This window comes from Rhincodon typus, chromosome 9 (assembly GCF_021869965.1).
Source record: "Rhincodon typus isolate 14 chromosome 9, sRhiTyp1.1, whole genome shotgun sequence".
Lineage (NCBI taxonomy): Eukaryota > Metazoa > Chordata > Chondrichthyes > Orectolobiformes > Rhincodontidae > Rhincodon > Rhincodon typus.
The window spans coordinates 43,086,694-43,103,677 of NC_063340.1; the positions used below are offsets into that span (position 1 = coordinate 43,086,694).

The following is a 16,984-nucleotide window of genomic DNA, read 5'->3' on the forward strand; positions in this document are numbered from 1 at the left end:
TTCCCTTTTGTAAATCTATGCTGACACTTTCTGATCCCGAAACTTACATTTCCTCTTTTACTTTTGGACCTCTAACTCCTGAAATATGGCAGCACAAGTGTTAAGGAAAAAGGACTTCTGTCAGCCTGTAACACTATTCCTGCACTGAGCAGAATTCTCCCTGGTTTCCTCCAGTGAATGCCCCTGGGACAGGCCAAACAATCAGGGTATATGGCAAGTTTGGTAAAATCACAACTCATGGCAAACTGGCTGTTAACAAGGCATTTAACAAGCAATAATGAATGTCATTTGGGAACTTGCTGCGTGGCTGGAATCTCTCCACATTGCTAATAAAACTGTATAAGGTCAAGTTTTGGTGTTTAATTCACAGCAACAAGATGGACACTAAACAACACATTACAGAGGATAGAAAGTAAAGTTTTATCAGATAAATATGAGCTTCACTCATTTTAGTACCACCATTAATTCTGTGACAGAGGATTGTGGGTACAACAAATAAGCACATAATCTGGCTGCAGCATTGTTGAGGAAGTACACTGCATTGTCAGAAATGCAATCTTCGAGAAGAGAAATCACTCTACAATTCCCTCTATTTATTCATGTGGATTGAATACTCTAATGGCATACTGAAACAGTGAGGACTTCTCTCAATGTTCTGGGCAACATTCATGCTTTATCCACAACAAAAGAAACAGATTGTCTAATCACTCATTTATTAACTGTTTGTGGAGTCTTGGAGTGTACAAATTGACTGCAGCGTTTGCCAACATAACGTTTTAAAAATAACCCATTTATCATAAAGCACACTAGCATGTCTTTAAGATGTGATAAGCCACCATGTGTAAAAAAACTACGAGTTTAAAAATGACTTTAACATCTCATAAAATTGCCATATTTTAGTTGGAATGCTTTAAAACATGCATTGTTTTAAGGGAAGAACAAGCTTTGTAAAATTTGCTGTAAGAATCTGAGCTACAAAAAAATATGTTCTATTAATTTTGCACCATCACTATCAGCTTCAGCGGTAATTGTTATCGCAGTTCCTCCTTCTTGTGATGTGAGCACAGTAAAAATGCTGTCTGCCAACGCATTGTGGTTGTGAGTGTTGCACTTATCTGCAATCTCCTGCCAATTTTCCAATGTACAGTTAACGTCATTAAGGATAGTTTGCTCCATAGCATCTAAATAAGTAAATTATTACAATAAGAGAGTAGTTTTAAGCATTTTTCCACAACATTGATATCACTATTAGATTTACTCCATTATTATAATAAGAGGAAATTAATAGAAATCTGGATCTCATTATTCTGACTTTGAATTTGTACAGTCAACAGAACTTTCATCCATAGAATGTCTATGAAATCTTTCTAAAATTCTCAATGCATAAAGTCTAAATTGGTTAAAACCTCACTATCCACATATTGTCCTTCAAGAAATGTCATTCATTCATCACTTTGAACTTTTATGACATTCAGTAGCTGTCTTCCCAAAACACTGAATTCAAAATCTTTGTACCTATTTACCAATGTTTCTACTCTGTGCCTTCATCCAGCCTTGCATTCAATACTTTAATCAGCATTACTCTAATATCAGCCTACTGCGCATCCCTATCCTGGAATTTGTCATGATGGTGGCTCTTTGAGCTGCCTATTCCCTAGAAGGTGTATTCTGCTTCATCTGAACCAAGCTGTTTGGTAGGTTGTGGGCCATTGTGGACAGATCCATCGCTATGTTCCCCATATAAAGGGCGCATATCAGAAGTTGTAAAGTCCTGTCCTTCCCTTGTTGAGGAAGATCTAGTCTGAGGTGGACATGAGAAGAATGTACTTTCTCCTTCCCATTTGGACCCTTAGATATCCTCTTACAGGACAGCTGCCACTGACGGGTTCTAGTAGACCCACAGCTTTTTCTAGTAATATATGTGACAGTCAATATAAGATTTCTGGCCTTGGGTATGTGTAAACTTGAAAATTTCAGGCTTAGGTGTCTGAATGCATAATTCCCTGAAAGTGTCGTACTAAACCAATAAAGCCATAAAATATGGCAACAGCATCTGGATTTTATTAACAGAACTTGGAGAATGAGAACAAAGAAGTGATTGTAACTTTACAAAAATTATTGTTTTTGATGCTTTATTTAGAGAAACATCTTTATCATTCTATTTGACTCTCAGCTGCAAGGACTGTGTCTTTTTAATTTTGTGTTTTTTAAGATTGTGGACTGAAATGAGAAAGAATGGTTTTAAGCCCTTAAATAGGCTGAGGTACAACAGTTTTATAAAGCATGTTTTGAAAAGCAAGTAACCTGATACCCATGGCAAGCATGTAAAAACTGTTTAGAAGAATGGCAGGAGATCTAATTGAGGTATAAAAGATGCTAAAGGGGTTTGACAAAGTAGATGCAGAGAGGTTGTTTCCTCTGTTCTGGAGAAGGATCACTGGACTTGAAACATTTATTCTGCTGCCAGACCTACTGAGATTTCCCAGCAATTTCTTTTTGTTTTCTTACTTCCAGCATCCAGTTTTTTTTATTGGAGAGAATGTCTGTCTTGTGGGGCAATCTAGAATGAGAAGTCATAGTTTTAGGACGAGGGGTAACAAATTTAAAACAGAGATGAGGAGAAATTACTTCTCTCAAAGGGTCATAAAACTGTGGAATTCACTACCCCAGAGTATGGTGGATGACTGAACATTGAATAAATTTAAGAAGGAAAGAGACAGGTTTTTAAATTAGCAATGGGTTGAAATGTTGTGGTGAATGGGCAGGAAAGTGGATTTGAGGCTGACATGAAATCGGCCATAATTGTACTGAATGGTGAAGCAGGCTTGAGGCACTGAATTGCCTACTCCTGCTCCTAGTTCTTATACTCTTATGTTGTGTACTTATTCTAAAATCTTCAACTTTTTTGATGAATTAGGGAATAGTAAGGCTAGATTTCCATTGTGCTACCCAAGTAAGTTGTGAAACAGTTGAAGTTCTGACATTATATTATTTCTATCAAAGATCGTCTATATCCACTTCTGTAATATTGCCTTGCTGTCCCCAAACTCAGCACAGCTGCTGAAATATTGATGCAAACGTCTGTCATTTTCAGACTCAACTATTCCAATTGTTTTCTTCACTGGTCTCCCATTTTATAAGCTAACATACTTAAGCTGATCAAGCGAACAAACTTAAGCTGATCAATAACTCTGCTGCTGTATTCTGATTCATATCATGTCTGGCTCACCCAACACCCTCCTTTTGCTTATACAAAAGTAAAATACTGCATAGACAGGAAGTCTAAATCTGAACAAAAAAAAGCTTGAAAAACTCAGCAGGTCAGATTACATCTATGGAAAAAAAAAGAGAGTTAATGGGCTGGATTTTCCAAGAAGTAGCAATCACAATCCATTCCTTCTCTTTTACATAGTGAAACAGCTTCACATTTCCAGTTGGGACTCCTTTAGAAATATGGAGCCGTACTTTTATTCTAACATAATTGTCAGGACATTTGAGGGATGGCAAACAATGCATCCTTTTTCAAAAAGTCTGTTGCCATAACTTGTGACTTAAAGGTCCCGCATCACAGGCAGTTTTTGTGAAAAGTAAATACAACAGATAAATATGACATTTGGGTGCTGGGAAGGCAGGTTGTCAGGTAAAAGGTGGAGTTTTTAGGATAGGTCAGGGTGGTGGGCAAAATCTGATCTGATGGGGATATCTATGTTTGTCTTTGCTCTGGGCATAGGGGTAGAGTGGGGGTCACAGATCCCAAGGAATTGGGGTGTGGGTGCCAGGTCAGCTGGCAGGGGAATTTGGGTCCCAGGGGTAGAGGGGTGAAGTGAGGTCAGGGTCTTGGGGGTATAAAGGTCCTGAGGAAGGTATAGTTATTGTTGTGTATATTAAGTTGGCAGGACATTTGAATTGTTGCTTAGGACTTAGACTAGGTATTTAATAGTCCAACCTTTCCTAGGTAACTATTTACTTAACTGCAGCGGAACCCTCTGAATTCTCCAATTTGAATGAGTCAAACATTCCCTAATTCTTAGATATTGTCCCGTGAAGTGCATTGGAATATTTTAATTTGATAAAGGAGTTAAATGAATCTAGCTGTCTGCTTACCTTGACCCGAATCATATATTTCTTTCAGAAGATGGAATCCAGTTTCCTCGTGATCATTTGAAATGAGCCACAATACAGCAATCCCAGTTGAGAGAACTGCTGGCTTTCCATTCCATTCATGAGTCAGACACTGAATTAACTCAGCGTTTGGGCACTTGTTCAACAAGAATAAATAATCATCTTCCCGGAAAATAATTAAAACATAAGAAATTAGAAAGGGTCAATGCAAGACAGACTGACAGCACATCAAACTGGATACTAAACCAACATGTGACAGAACGTATCAGAAAGATAACACCATTTTGTACTACTGCCCAAGATAAATTGCATTCTCTTAATCATTTTGCAAAAGGAGGCAGTCTCAACAGAGGCTTATGCAACTTTTAAGGAAAGATTGCATAAAACTTTTGAAGCAGAAGAAATTTGAATGTGTAGAGAACAGGAGATCGGTTTTGATTTGCTTTACTGTCAAATTTGCACGAACAGAATTAATTGGACTACCTCTGCCTGTGCTATAAACTTCTTTTTCTCAATGCTTTGGCAAGAAATCACTCTTCTCAATACAATGAGGTTCAAAATCGTACAGATCAGGCAAGGAGGTCAGCTTCTCCTGAGGAATTTGGGCATAAAAACTATGTGAATTTATCTCAATGGCTCTGTCCTTTTATACAGACTGTTTAAATTCCTTTGTGGAGTGGGAAAGACTATGGATAATTGCCTTGGATGGATCGTTCACCTGTGTCTGAAGGGGAAGTTCTTCCACTGCTCTAGTAAATTCAAGCTTTCACATAAGAGTTGTTATAAGTCACAATGAATCATGTGAAAAGGACCCAACACCTCCACATTAGAAAGGAAGTTGAATGCAAATAAGATCAATGGCCTCATTTTAATGTTGGCCTGCTGGTGATTGCGGCACGCTTCCCTCAATTCTTCTTTGAACCGGGTTGATCCCTGGGCTTAATGGCCGAATGGGGGATATGACAGGCTCTGAAGTTACAGATTGGTTGAATACAATTCTGCTGCTTACGATGGCTCACAGCACCTCATCAATGCCCAATGTATCAGATGTATATGAAATCTACACCATTTACCACAGTGGCAGTGCCATGCAACACAAAGGACAGTATCTTCAATGTGAGATCGGACTTCACCTCCGAAAGAAATTTGTGGTTGTCTCTGTACTGATGTTTTCCTGGACAAATGCATCTGCGATATATCGTATGGTGAGGACAAGGACAAGTAGGTTTCTCCCTCTTATTCTTCCCTCCCAACCTGTCATAGACCCAGTCGAGCAACAATGGCCTTCAGGATTGGTGCTACCAAGCTACCTGCTGTTGGGACAGGATATGTCCAGGGATGATGATGGTATTTAGGATACAATCTATAAGATCTGATTCCATGAGTATGACAATGTAAGGCTGATGCTTAATTAGGCTGAGGTACATCTCTCCCAATTTTGGCCCAAGCCCCAATATTGTTTAGGAGGACTTTACAGAGTTGAAAAGGCCAGATTTTCCTTTGTCATTTTCAGCACCTACATTGATGCCACGTGGTCTGTACAATTTCATTCTTTATTGATCTTTTTGCAGCAGTATGGCTTGATAGGCCATTTAGTAGGTATTTAAGAACCCACAATGCTGTGGGTCTGATGTCACAAATAGGCCAGATCAGGTAAACAGGGTAAATTTCCTCCCCCGAGATAAAATGGTGATGCAGTTGTGTTTTATAACAATGGTTTTAAGGTCACCATTACTGACACTGGCTTTTAATTCCGGGTTTATTCACTGAATTCAAATACTGCTACTGCCATGATGGGATTTGAATACATGTCTCCATGCCACTGCCTCCTCCATTGTCATGTTTACTCTGTGACCTTCTTGCCCCTTCTGATACTTGTTATAATGCAGTTCTGGCAGGTACCATAATGTGGAAAATAAGCCTTGAAATCTCTGCTCCCAGACTGCCTCTAGTCAAAAGTTTTAAAGAATCAAACAGGTATGACTGAGACCAATTAAATGCAAAAATTTACACTGATAAAGTTTATGACTATGAGAGTTTTCAGTAGAATATATTTCTGTTTAAAGCTAAGCAATAGAGAGAAGAGATCCTTTAATAATTAACCACTCAAAGAACTTCCCATCTAAATTCTTATTCCAATATTAATCACATTTACTAAACTATAACTAAATCCCTTCTCAAGTTCTTACCCAAGCTGAACTTTTTGGAGTCATGAATATATGCCATTGCTCCAGAAATCTGCCCACACCCGCACAAGCACAGAACAGCTTTCTTGTGCACATTACATTTATCATAGACAATCTGAGCCAGGCCCATGCATGTGTCCATTCTCCGTAGTTCAGTATCTCCATAATTGTAAATCAAGTCTCCCAATTCTTCAGAACATGTTACTCTAGAGATGACAAGAGAGAGAAAGAAAACATTATTGAAAACCCTTTTGATTTTTGACAAAGGAACAAAATATACTCCATTTGTTATATCTAAAATGAGCTATCAATTATTAGTTTTTAAGAGGTGAAATTCAATTTCAACAACATGTACATAACAGCAGATCAGGAGCTGACTATACAACCTACCCGACTTCAACAGAAAAGAAAATTTGCTGTGGGAGTCAGTCTGCTTTCATTCATTTTGCATTAACCCCACTGAAAACTGCGTATTACCCCTTACTTTCTGCTTAGTTTAGCATATTTTTGAATATTGTGAAGATAAGTTAACCAGTGTGCATTATCTTTGAAGTTGCAAGTCATGAATAGCTTCAATGTGCTGTATACACAGCCAAGCTATCAGATACCAGAGATATTTAATGATAATATCACCCAGAATTTCAAACTGAATTGTTAGTATGCTGCATGATTTATCATATAAACAGTACAGTATTTTCTCCAGAAAGCTTTGATTGATGCAATGGAAATCTTCAGCTCCAAAACATAACAATATTAGAACAAAAATATGGAGCACCCAAATTAGCTGTCTATTACACGGTCCCTTGAAGTGAACAAAAATGAAAATTGGGCAGTGTACAATAGATAGTATTTTGCTACAGTTGGACTTAAATTCATCCTACCTCCTCACCTCACTGTATTAGGCAATCGGATGAAGGCAGCAGTAAAATACAGACCTTAATTTTTACCATGTCATAGGGTCTGTTGAAATAACAAGCTATCAGATTCTCTGATCCTACTTCTTTCCATCGCATTTCCACATCTTCTTGGTTCAGATGCACGGGCTAGGAGCAGCACCTGTCCCCCTTCCTGGCTGTTTATCTGGAGTCTACAGCACATTATTTGAATCAGGCCCTGAGATGAAGGTTGACCTAACCCCACATCCCTGGCCCTGCGGAATTTCTCACAAGGTATTGTGTTATCCTAGATACTACATAATTCCCTTTTAATACCAATACTGGAGATTCAGTTACCTTACTACTCCCTAGTGGTCAGCTTATTGACAAATGGCTGGGTACACTGAATACATCCAAGAACAGTGGAATAGGAAAGGGTGGCAGAATAAAGTTGCCTCAATTCTGTTTTACCTTTTGCCTCCCTGATTACATCAATGTTTTATTGTTAGGTTCTTTAAAATGCTAAGTTATGCAGGGCACAAGAAATAACAATAACGTTTGCAGACTTAGAAGTGCTATAGTGCAGGACACCCTTCCCACACCTCCCTTATGAAGTCTAAACAATAGAGACTCTGCTTCAGGACATGAAAAATTGAAGCTATTATCACTCTAACAATTACATGGAGTGCATTACATCTCCTGAGCTCTTGTCCCAGAATATCTCACTACTATCAGACACAAAACAAAACTGTTGATGCTGGAGTCCAAGGTAGACAAACAGGAGGCTGGAAGAACACAGCAAGCCAGGCAGCATCTGGAAGAAAAGAGCAGTCAATGTTTCGGGTGTTAACCGAGTGTTGCCTGGCTTGCTGTGTTCCTCTAGCCTCCTGTCCATCTACCTATCTCACTACTGTGATAAGCCAAGAAGAATATTCAGATTAGCCGCAACAACTATATAAGCATGATAAACAGCAGTTTCAAATAATTTTCTTAAAGACCCTAAGAAGTTGCAAATTTTAGTTTGAATTTCCTGGGAATTTGGATATTTCAATCATCTGAACAGAGGAAGTCTGATTAAGAAGAGAACTTCAGTATAATTGTTCAGGTTATCTGGAATTGTGTCCACCTTTGTCCAGATTTGGTTTATTGCATTCTGAATTCTACTGTGGAATGGTAGTTAACATACATGCCCTTCATTTTTAGGGCCATTATTCAGGCTAGACGAATGGAACGAAATAGCTCCTGCCTGAGCTGACTCAACAATCTCATATTAAGTTACTGTCGGTTTGCAGTATAAATATACATTTTATTTAGTTTTTTTTTTTAAAAGATTCTAGTTTCTTTTTTAAAATCAACTTTTTCAGTCATGTTGTCACACAGCTCTGGACAGGTGGAACTTGAACCTGGACCTTCTGATCCAAGTTTTTTTTTTTTATCATTCATTCATTTGACGTGAGCTCTGTTGGCAAGGACAACATTTATTGCCCAGTCCTTTGAGAAGGTGCTGGTTAGTCATCTTCTTGAACTACTACAGTCATGTAATGTAGATACACCAACTGTGCAGATAAAGAGAGAATTCTAGGATTTTGACCTAGCAACAGGGAAGGAACTAACTAACAGGAAACAAGGAGTAAGCATAAATGGTCATTTTCTGCTTGGTAAGATGAAACGAGTGGTGTGCGAAAGAACTCAGTGCTGCCACCTCAACTTTTTACAAAATATGTAAATTACTTGGATGAAGGGACCAAAGGTATGATCGTTAAATCTGCTGATAATACATGGACAGGTTGGGAAGTGAGTTGTGAAGACAGCACAAGGGTGCTGAAGAGGGATTTGGATAGGTTAAGTGAGCAGACAAAGATATGGCAAATGTGAAATTGTCCACTTTGGCAGGAAGAATAAAAAGGAAGCATTTTATCTAAATGGCGAGAGATTGGAGAGCTCTGTAATGCAGAGGGATCTGGGCACTCTTGTGTGCATGAATCACAAAAAGTTAGTATGCAAAAAAAAAAGCAATTAGGAAAGGTAATAGAATGTTATTGTTCATTACAAGGGTTATTTTCTTTATTCATGGCATGTGGGCGATATTGGCTGGGCCAGCATCTATTGCCCATCTCTAGGTGCCCTTGAGAAGGTGGGGGTGAGCTCTTGAATCATTGCAATCCATTTGCTGTAGGTACACTTTACTATGCCACTAGGGAGGGAGTTCCAAAATTGTGACCCAGTGGCACTGAAGGAAATTAGTGACCTATTTCCCAGTCAGGGGAACTTGCAGGTCATGGGGTTCCCACTTATTTGCTGCCCTTCTCCTTCTAGATCATATGGAGTGTAGGTTTGGAAGATATTGTCTAAGAAGCCTTAGTGAATTTCTTCGGTGCACTTGTAGATGGTAGACACTGTAGCAACTGAGCATCAATGGTGGAAGGAGTGAATGTTTGAATGAAAACTGTACAAAGCACTAGTTAGATCATACCTAGAATATTGTGAAGCATTTTACTCCCCGTTTCTAAGGAGAGATGTACTGGCATTGGAGGCAATCCCGAGAAAGTTCACTAGCTGATCTAGGAACGAAGAGCTTTTCTTACAATGTGAAGGTGAGTAGGCTCAGCCTGTACTCATTGGAGTTTAGAAAAATAAGAGACAACTTATTGAAACATCTAAGATTCTTAGAGGGTTTGACAGGTAGATACTGAGAAGCTGTTCCTTGTTGTGGGAGATCTAGGTCCAGAGTAAGAGTGTTGCCCATTTAGGGCAGAGATGAGGTGGAATTTCTTCTCTTCGAGGGTAGTAAATCTGTGGAATCCTTTACTGCATAGGGCTATAATGGCTGGATCATCAAGTATATTCAAGGGTGAAATTGACAGATTTTTAAATCAGTGAGGGAATCGAGGGTAAATAGGGAAAGGCAGGAAAGTGGAACTGAGGATTATCAAATCAGCCATGATCTCGTTGAATGGCACAGCAGACTCGATAGGCTGAAATGACCTACTTCTGCTCCTACATCTTACGGAGAGTTTTCCTCAAATTTCCATTGACTTCAATTTTACTAACGGCTTTTGAGGAGGCCAAGAAGGGATTTACCAGGACGTTGCCGAGTATGGAAGATTTGAGTTATAAAGAAAGGCTAGATAGCCTGGGGCTTTTTTGACTGGAGCACAGGAGGTTGAGAGGTGACCTTACGGAATTTTATAAAATCATGAGAGGTATAGATAGGGTTAACGTTAAGTGTCTTTTTCCTAGGATGGGGGATTTCAACACCAGAGGGCATATTTTTAAGATGAGAGGAGAGAGATTTAAAAAAGACATGACAGGCAAATTTTTTTTTTTACACAGAGGGTAGTTCATGTGTGGAATGAACTTGCTGAGCATGTCGTGGATGTGGGCACAATTACAACATTTGAAAGACTTTTCGATGAGTACATGAATAGGAAAGATTTGGACGGATATGAGCCAGAAGCAGACAAGCGGGACTAATTTAGTTCAGGATTAAGTTCGACATGGACTGGTCAGACAAAAGGATCTGCTATAGGACTCTATGACAGTCATTTTCAATTTACTTCTTGAATTCAGCTCTTTTATTCATGTTTGGCCCCAATGAGGGCTGACACCCTAACACAGTGACATTGAGCAATGAGCACGTTATTGTTGTGCAAGTGTCATTTGAAAGTACTTATGTGACACCATCCTTCACTGTACTGATGATCAAGAATAGATTTACGGCACAGCAACTGGCTGTTGTTTGTGAACAGGATCAATGTGGATAATTTTATGAGAGCAGGAGTAAGTAAGAAGTAAGACTTCTCTGTTTCCTGCTTTGCAATATAGGTCAACATTCTATTTGCCTTCCTAATCACTTGCCGCATTGGGTGCCAGCTTTTTGTGATTCATGTACAAGGAAACACCATTGTGCTACAATGTTTTGCAGTATCTCTCTATTAAAATAACATTCTGCTTTGATAATCTTTCTGTCAAAGTGGTCAACCTTACATTATATTTCATCTCCCAATTTTTTGCCATTTACTTAACCTATATATCTCCTTTTACCAACTCTTTGAGCTGATTGTTCACTCCTGAGTCAGGAGTACAAAATCAGAAACATTCACAACGTCATTAACTCAATGCAGCAGAAAATATCCCAGATGTCCCGATTTTCTTAGTACTGAACATAGAGGGTGGGTATTGATGAGAGTCAGGTTCTCCACCCCTGGAAACAGCACAGGCAGGCACAGAGGCTGCCTGATGTGAAATGAGCTTTGTGAAGGCCATGTCTTGGCAACTCAGGGCTTCATTTCAGTTTTAAAAAGACATTAAAACAAAAACAAAACAGGTTTGTAGCCCTCACTCCCTAGAGGCTTTCCATGACTCAATCATGTTAGCATATGTCCCTTTTCCACCTATTGCCCTTCATACCCTTCAAACCAAACTATACCTCTCTACCACTTCCCCTGGCCTCTCTAACCTTCATGCCAATCTATGCCCTTTTAAATACTCTTCATGGTCCTTTCTAGCTTCTAAGCCAAGTTAATACAACTCATGCCAATGCAATGAATACTCCCCCAGCCCTAATCCACCCCATCTTTACACCTCCATATCAATTCTGTCTACTGTTGGTGGATCTCAGGAGCCATTTGCTGAGATGGAATAAATTTGTCCTTTGAAAATATCAATGTTTTAAAAACCCCCTTATTGATTAAAAACATTATATTTAAATTCCTTCAAGTAATTAAACACATGTGGAAACAACCATTTCATTCAAGTGTTTTAACCCCTTGTGAAAATGCACATTGGTATTCATAGCTCCATACCAAAGACTTGGAGTTGCCAATCAGACTGTGAGTTCACATGTTTCCTATTGTGGTAATGATAGGTTACGGATTCACTAACGTTTTTGCCATCCCAGAAGAGAAAACTGTAACTGTCTGCATACATCTGTCCTTTCACATTTGTGGCTGCCTCTGAACAATGGATATGTAAACTACAAACTTATTTCCCGGTGTCAAATGTGAATGGGAACATATTTTCCTGCTGGAAAACCATGACAGGCCATGTCTTTCAGCAACCAGCTAACAACAAATACAAGTGGCGCTCACTTGACTCTTGATTAATGTTTCGTCTGGGTATCAACACCACTTCCTGCTTCACAACAAGAACTCCTTACAGGTCCTCCTTTTATACCCTGAACAAGTTCCATTACCTATAATGGACGTGGCTCTTGGTCAATTCAAAACAGATTTTCTGAAGTTGGGCTTAGGGTGACAGGAAGTTGCTTGAGTCTTGTGGACCTGACTCCAGAGTAAAAATATGCGACTAAGATGCAAACAAATCAAATCCAGTGGGTGTATTCCTTTGTCATCCAAGGAACTCTGGATTTGTCTTACCTTTCCATTTTGAATAAAAAAAGTCTTGACTCTAACCGAATCATTTCATTTTTGAAGGCAGCCCATTGCTCATTTACAGTTTTTCCCACCATTTTTGTCATGTCAACCTGGTTCAGTTCAGTTCTTGCCTCACTGAAGTCACCTCCCCACCAATAGATTTTTCGTCCTTTGGATTGACCATTGTCATTCTCTACCATCATCTTAAACAATACACTGATCATTGTCTTCAAAATATTCCTCTCTGGCACATGATCTTCTTGGCCCACCTCATTCCAAGAACCAGGAAAAACTTTTCTTGTTGGGCTAAAATCATACTGCTGTAGGGAAGTTTTCTGAATGCAGTCTAGGAACATGTGCCCTCCATACACCTTACACTACCAGTACCCCAATCTACATTTGGGTAATTGTGTGTCTTCCTTTATAAACACTGTATAATACTGGCATCTCTCTGTAATTTCCCTATAGATTTGTTCCTCTACAGTCTTCCCTTTAGTTTATAGACCACAACTGAGCAATGTCTCTGCACCTTTCTGTTCCATAGCACTAGCCTGATTTTATCATTGAACCCTCTGAACATCCTCTTCCTCCAACACTACAATGCTCTCCTTAACCAATACTGCCATGCTTCCTCCTTTCCAGAACAGCTTGTACCCAAGAGTATTTAACATTCAGTCTTGGCCTTCCTTGAGCCAGGTCTTCGTTATTGCCACAATATCATATTTTCCACAAAGCAATCTGTGCCTGTAACTCCTGAATCTTATTGAGTGGACTTATTTACTATACACACAACACAGAGATGCATACTAACCCTCATTTAGACTTCATTACTTCTTTCCATCATCCCTACTCTGGCTTCAACTATTAACTTGCTTTTCTCTATGCTAGTGCTATCGATCTCTCCAAATATTTTGCAAATCCTGGTATTATTTTCTAATCTCTCTTGTTCCTGGCACTCCTGCCAAGTCACTTTACTGCCCTTACAGCCGCAACAGCAAAACTCCCTGCAAGGAAGTCAGTTCCAGCTCTGTTCAGGTACAACCCGCCCAGCTTGTACAGGTACCATATTCCCCACAACTAGGTCCAGTGTCCCCAGAATGTAAATGCCTCTCTCCTGCAGCATCTTTCCAGCCATGCATTAACCTGCCTGTTTCTGTACTCACTTGCACATGGCACTGGGAGTAATCTGCAGATATACTACATTTTAGGTCCTGCTTCCTTATTTTCTACCTATCTTCCTAGATTCTGGTTGCAGGACTACATGTCCCTTCCTACCAAAGACATTGGTACCAACATGGACCATGAACCCTCAATGTACACCTACCCTTACAAATATGACCAGTAACTGCTCTATAACTTTCAGCCTTGTGGATGTGACTCCAGCTACTACCTGAATTCTGAAACCTGGAACTCGAGCTTCTGGCAGCACTTTCTACACATATGGCCATTTAGGACATCAGTAGGCTCCTTGTCTTCACACACATTACACTCAATGAGTTGCACTGCCATGCTTTAACTTTATTTTCCTTATACTAACCTTGCTCTGCTTTGGATTATTTACTGTATTGCCTTGATGTAGCCTTATTTCTAGTCTTTCTAAGTTAAATCCAAGTATAAACTACTCATGTAAAGATAATAAGCTTTCTACAGTAATTTAAAGATTGTTCCTCATTGCAGTTTCTTCACAGCCAATGAACTTACTGAAGAGTAGAAGGAAAAAGCACCTCCTCTCCACCCTGGACCAAACTCTCCACTCAGCAAACTATACTTCTTGCAGTAAACTTTACTTGAAGTATCTCCTCCCCCTCTGCACCAAATTACCACGTTAAACCAAATTCCCAGACATACTCAGCCACTGTCTCACACTGGTGAAGTCTACTTCATGCTGACCTAATATTTCATTACTTTAATTATATTTTCCCACATTTTTACATGTCTTTGGTTTGTGAAATTAGTTTGCTCAGCACTCTCGCTACTAGATTTCCTACTTGTATCAAAATTCCCATTGCTAATACAAAATAGTTCTCTAAATTAGTTCATTCATTTTGGTGTTTACTGCTGTTTCAGTTCATTTTAAGATAAACCAAATATCATCTTCATGATTGACATAAACAAAACATAAAATATCCATTCTGTTCGGTGTTGCTCTGTTTTATATACTCTTGGGCCAGTAATTTTCCTAATGGTTTCCTGCAGTTTTTATGCTTTATATTCTTTCCAAACTTGTTGCAACCTTGCTCCATCAAAATGTTTCAGTGAACTGTCGCAAAATATGATATTTTCAGATATAGAATTTTCATCTCTAGGTCATATTTCTGCTTATCCGTGGAATACGCAACTATGTTCCTTATGCCGTGTACAGTAATGAGTAACATCATTTTTAATAACATGATTCTACCAAGTTTAGAATATTACCTCTGTTGTATTATCCAGTGAATGACCAGATCCAGTCGGTTTTGCTTGAGTGCACATTCTACTCCCTCCAATGACATTTTTGCTTTAGGTGAATGTCTGACAGCAGAAAAAGAGCTCATTACAGCTTCAAAGAATTGCAGAAGAGGAGAAATATGCCCTTCGTATTCTGTGACAGCTGAGGGAGAAAATTATTATTACAGTTGGTCAAAGAACAAAATACACCTTCGTACACAATTGTTGTGCATTTTAAATGACCTATCTTAAATAAATTCACTATGTTTAACAGAGCAAGGATGAAGATGTTTGCTAGTTGCTTATTAGCTCTGAATCTCAGTTTTTCCATTATGAGAGCCTGTTAGTATGAGCCAAATAATTCCTCAAACTGAAGGGAAAAAGTAAGACAAATCTTTCACATATAGAAAATTCCATTTAAATTTGACATTTTATGTTGCTTTATTTCAATATGATTCAGACAATGGGCCCTGTATTATCATTCAGAATTGCCAAATTTGGTTTAAGTCATTTTCCGTCAGGCTGCATCACCCAATCTGCACCATTTTGGAATGGATCTAGGAACTTCCTTCACTGAGATTGTGGGCTCCAAAGCTCAGAGTTCTGAAAGCTTGGATACAGAACTGCTGAGTACAGGCTGTTTTCATCAATGCCACAAGAGTCCTAAGATATTCAGTCACATTCCCATTGTACTAGTGCCACCGCAGCTCTCTCACTCACTGCTAGGGTTTGGGAAAGTGAAGCAGCGAGCAGCAAAGTCAGGGAACAGGGGTTTCATGAGAGGATGAATTTAGGAGTGGCAGAGGCTGCAAGTTAGAGGATCGGCAGCTTAAGGATATGTTAAGGATTGGCACAGGCTTCAATTTGGAGGGCCAGCAGAAATCAGGATGGTTTGATAGCTGAAGGTATGACAGCAGGATAGGGGGCCAGTAAGGTCAGCAATGAGGGTAAGCATTGTAAAAAATTACCAGATTTCTTTTACTGCATATTTTTAAACTTTATAGTAAACGTCTTTTCATTCACTGCTATACAGCAACATGCAAGTTAGAATGTTTTAATTTTTTTTCTGAAAAAAGGAAGGCTCTACAATGCCTAACTACAGCCTTTACATTGGTTTTCATTAAGATTGCTAACCCCAAATTCGCTTGGTCAAATTCCACCATAATAAGTTGAGAGATTCAATTAAATAACTTTGATCATTTGGCATCAAAATGACCACAATAGATGTTGTAAATATTTTGAATTGACGCGTCTGAATATATTGAGACAGATATATTTGCAGTGTAGGTGGGACATGAACATGTACCTCTGGCCCAGAGGCAGGGACACTACTACTGTGCCACAACAGCCCTATGATACCTGCTGTTTTTACGATAAAAATTCAATTGATGACCTAATCTGACCTATGGGTGACTCCAATCGCATAATATTAGATTGACTCTTAATGTATTCTCTAGTGATGGTGTCCACACATTAACGAATTCCGCACACATCTGAATGTTGAACTCTTTTTCTACCGCCTCCACACCTATTTCTTTAACCGTGAGTCTAAACCACCCTCTGCTGACCCCTTCTCTCATCTCCAACAAACCCCATCCTCCTGAACACCACCCCACAGCCTCCTACCCTCCCTCGACCTTTACATCTCCAACTGCCATCAAGACATCAATTGCCACAATCTCTCCACCCCTCTCACTTATTCCAACCTCTCCCCATCGGAACGCACAGCCCTCCACTGCCTCTGCACCAACCCCAAGCTCACCATCAAACCCGCGGATAACCTCTATATCGTGGAAACCAGTGCCAACTCTCTGACACCTTCTCCTACTGCCCCCTCCATTATGACTCCACCCTTGATCACCAAACCATTATCTCTCAGACCATTTATAACCTCATCACCTCAGGTGACTTCCCACCCACAGCCTCCAACCTCATCGTTCCCCAACCCCAGAGTGCCCGCTTCTACCTCCTTCCCAAAATCCACAATCCTGACTGCTCT

The 16,984-nt window shown here is 39.5% G+C and overlaps 1 protein-coding gene across 4 annotated transcripts in view; it reads right to left on the minus strand.

Moving 5' to 3' along the window:
• Positions 1 to 470: 470 nt before the first annotated feature.
• LOC109938872 (clathrin heavy chain linker domain-containing protein 1) overlaps positions 471 to 16,984 on the minus strand; it is a 53,034-nt gene continuing 36,520 nt past the window's right edge. For 3 of the 4 annotated variants that reach the window (XM_020537165.2, XM_020537166.2, XM_048601467.1), the window contains 4 exons: positions 14,974 to 15,148; positions 6,312 to 6,514; positions 4,105 to 4,284; positions 471 to 1,181 (listed from right to left, as the gene is read on the minus strand). In XM_020537165.2, the coding sequence (XP_020392754.1) occupies positions 973 to 1,181; positions 4,105 to 4,284; positions 6,312 to 6,514; positions 14,974 to 15,148 (767 nt within the window). In that variant the 3' untranslated portion in view covers positions 471 to 972. The remainder of the gene's footprint in view (positions 1,182 to 4,104; positions 4,285 to 6,311; positions 6,515 to 14,973; positions 15,149 to 16,984) is intronic. The other variant, XM_048601468.1, reaches the window with a different exon arrangement.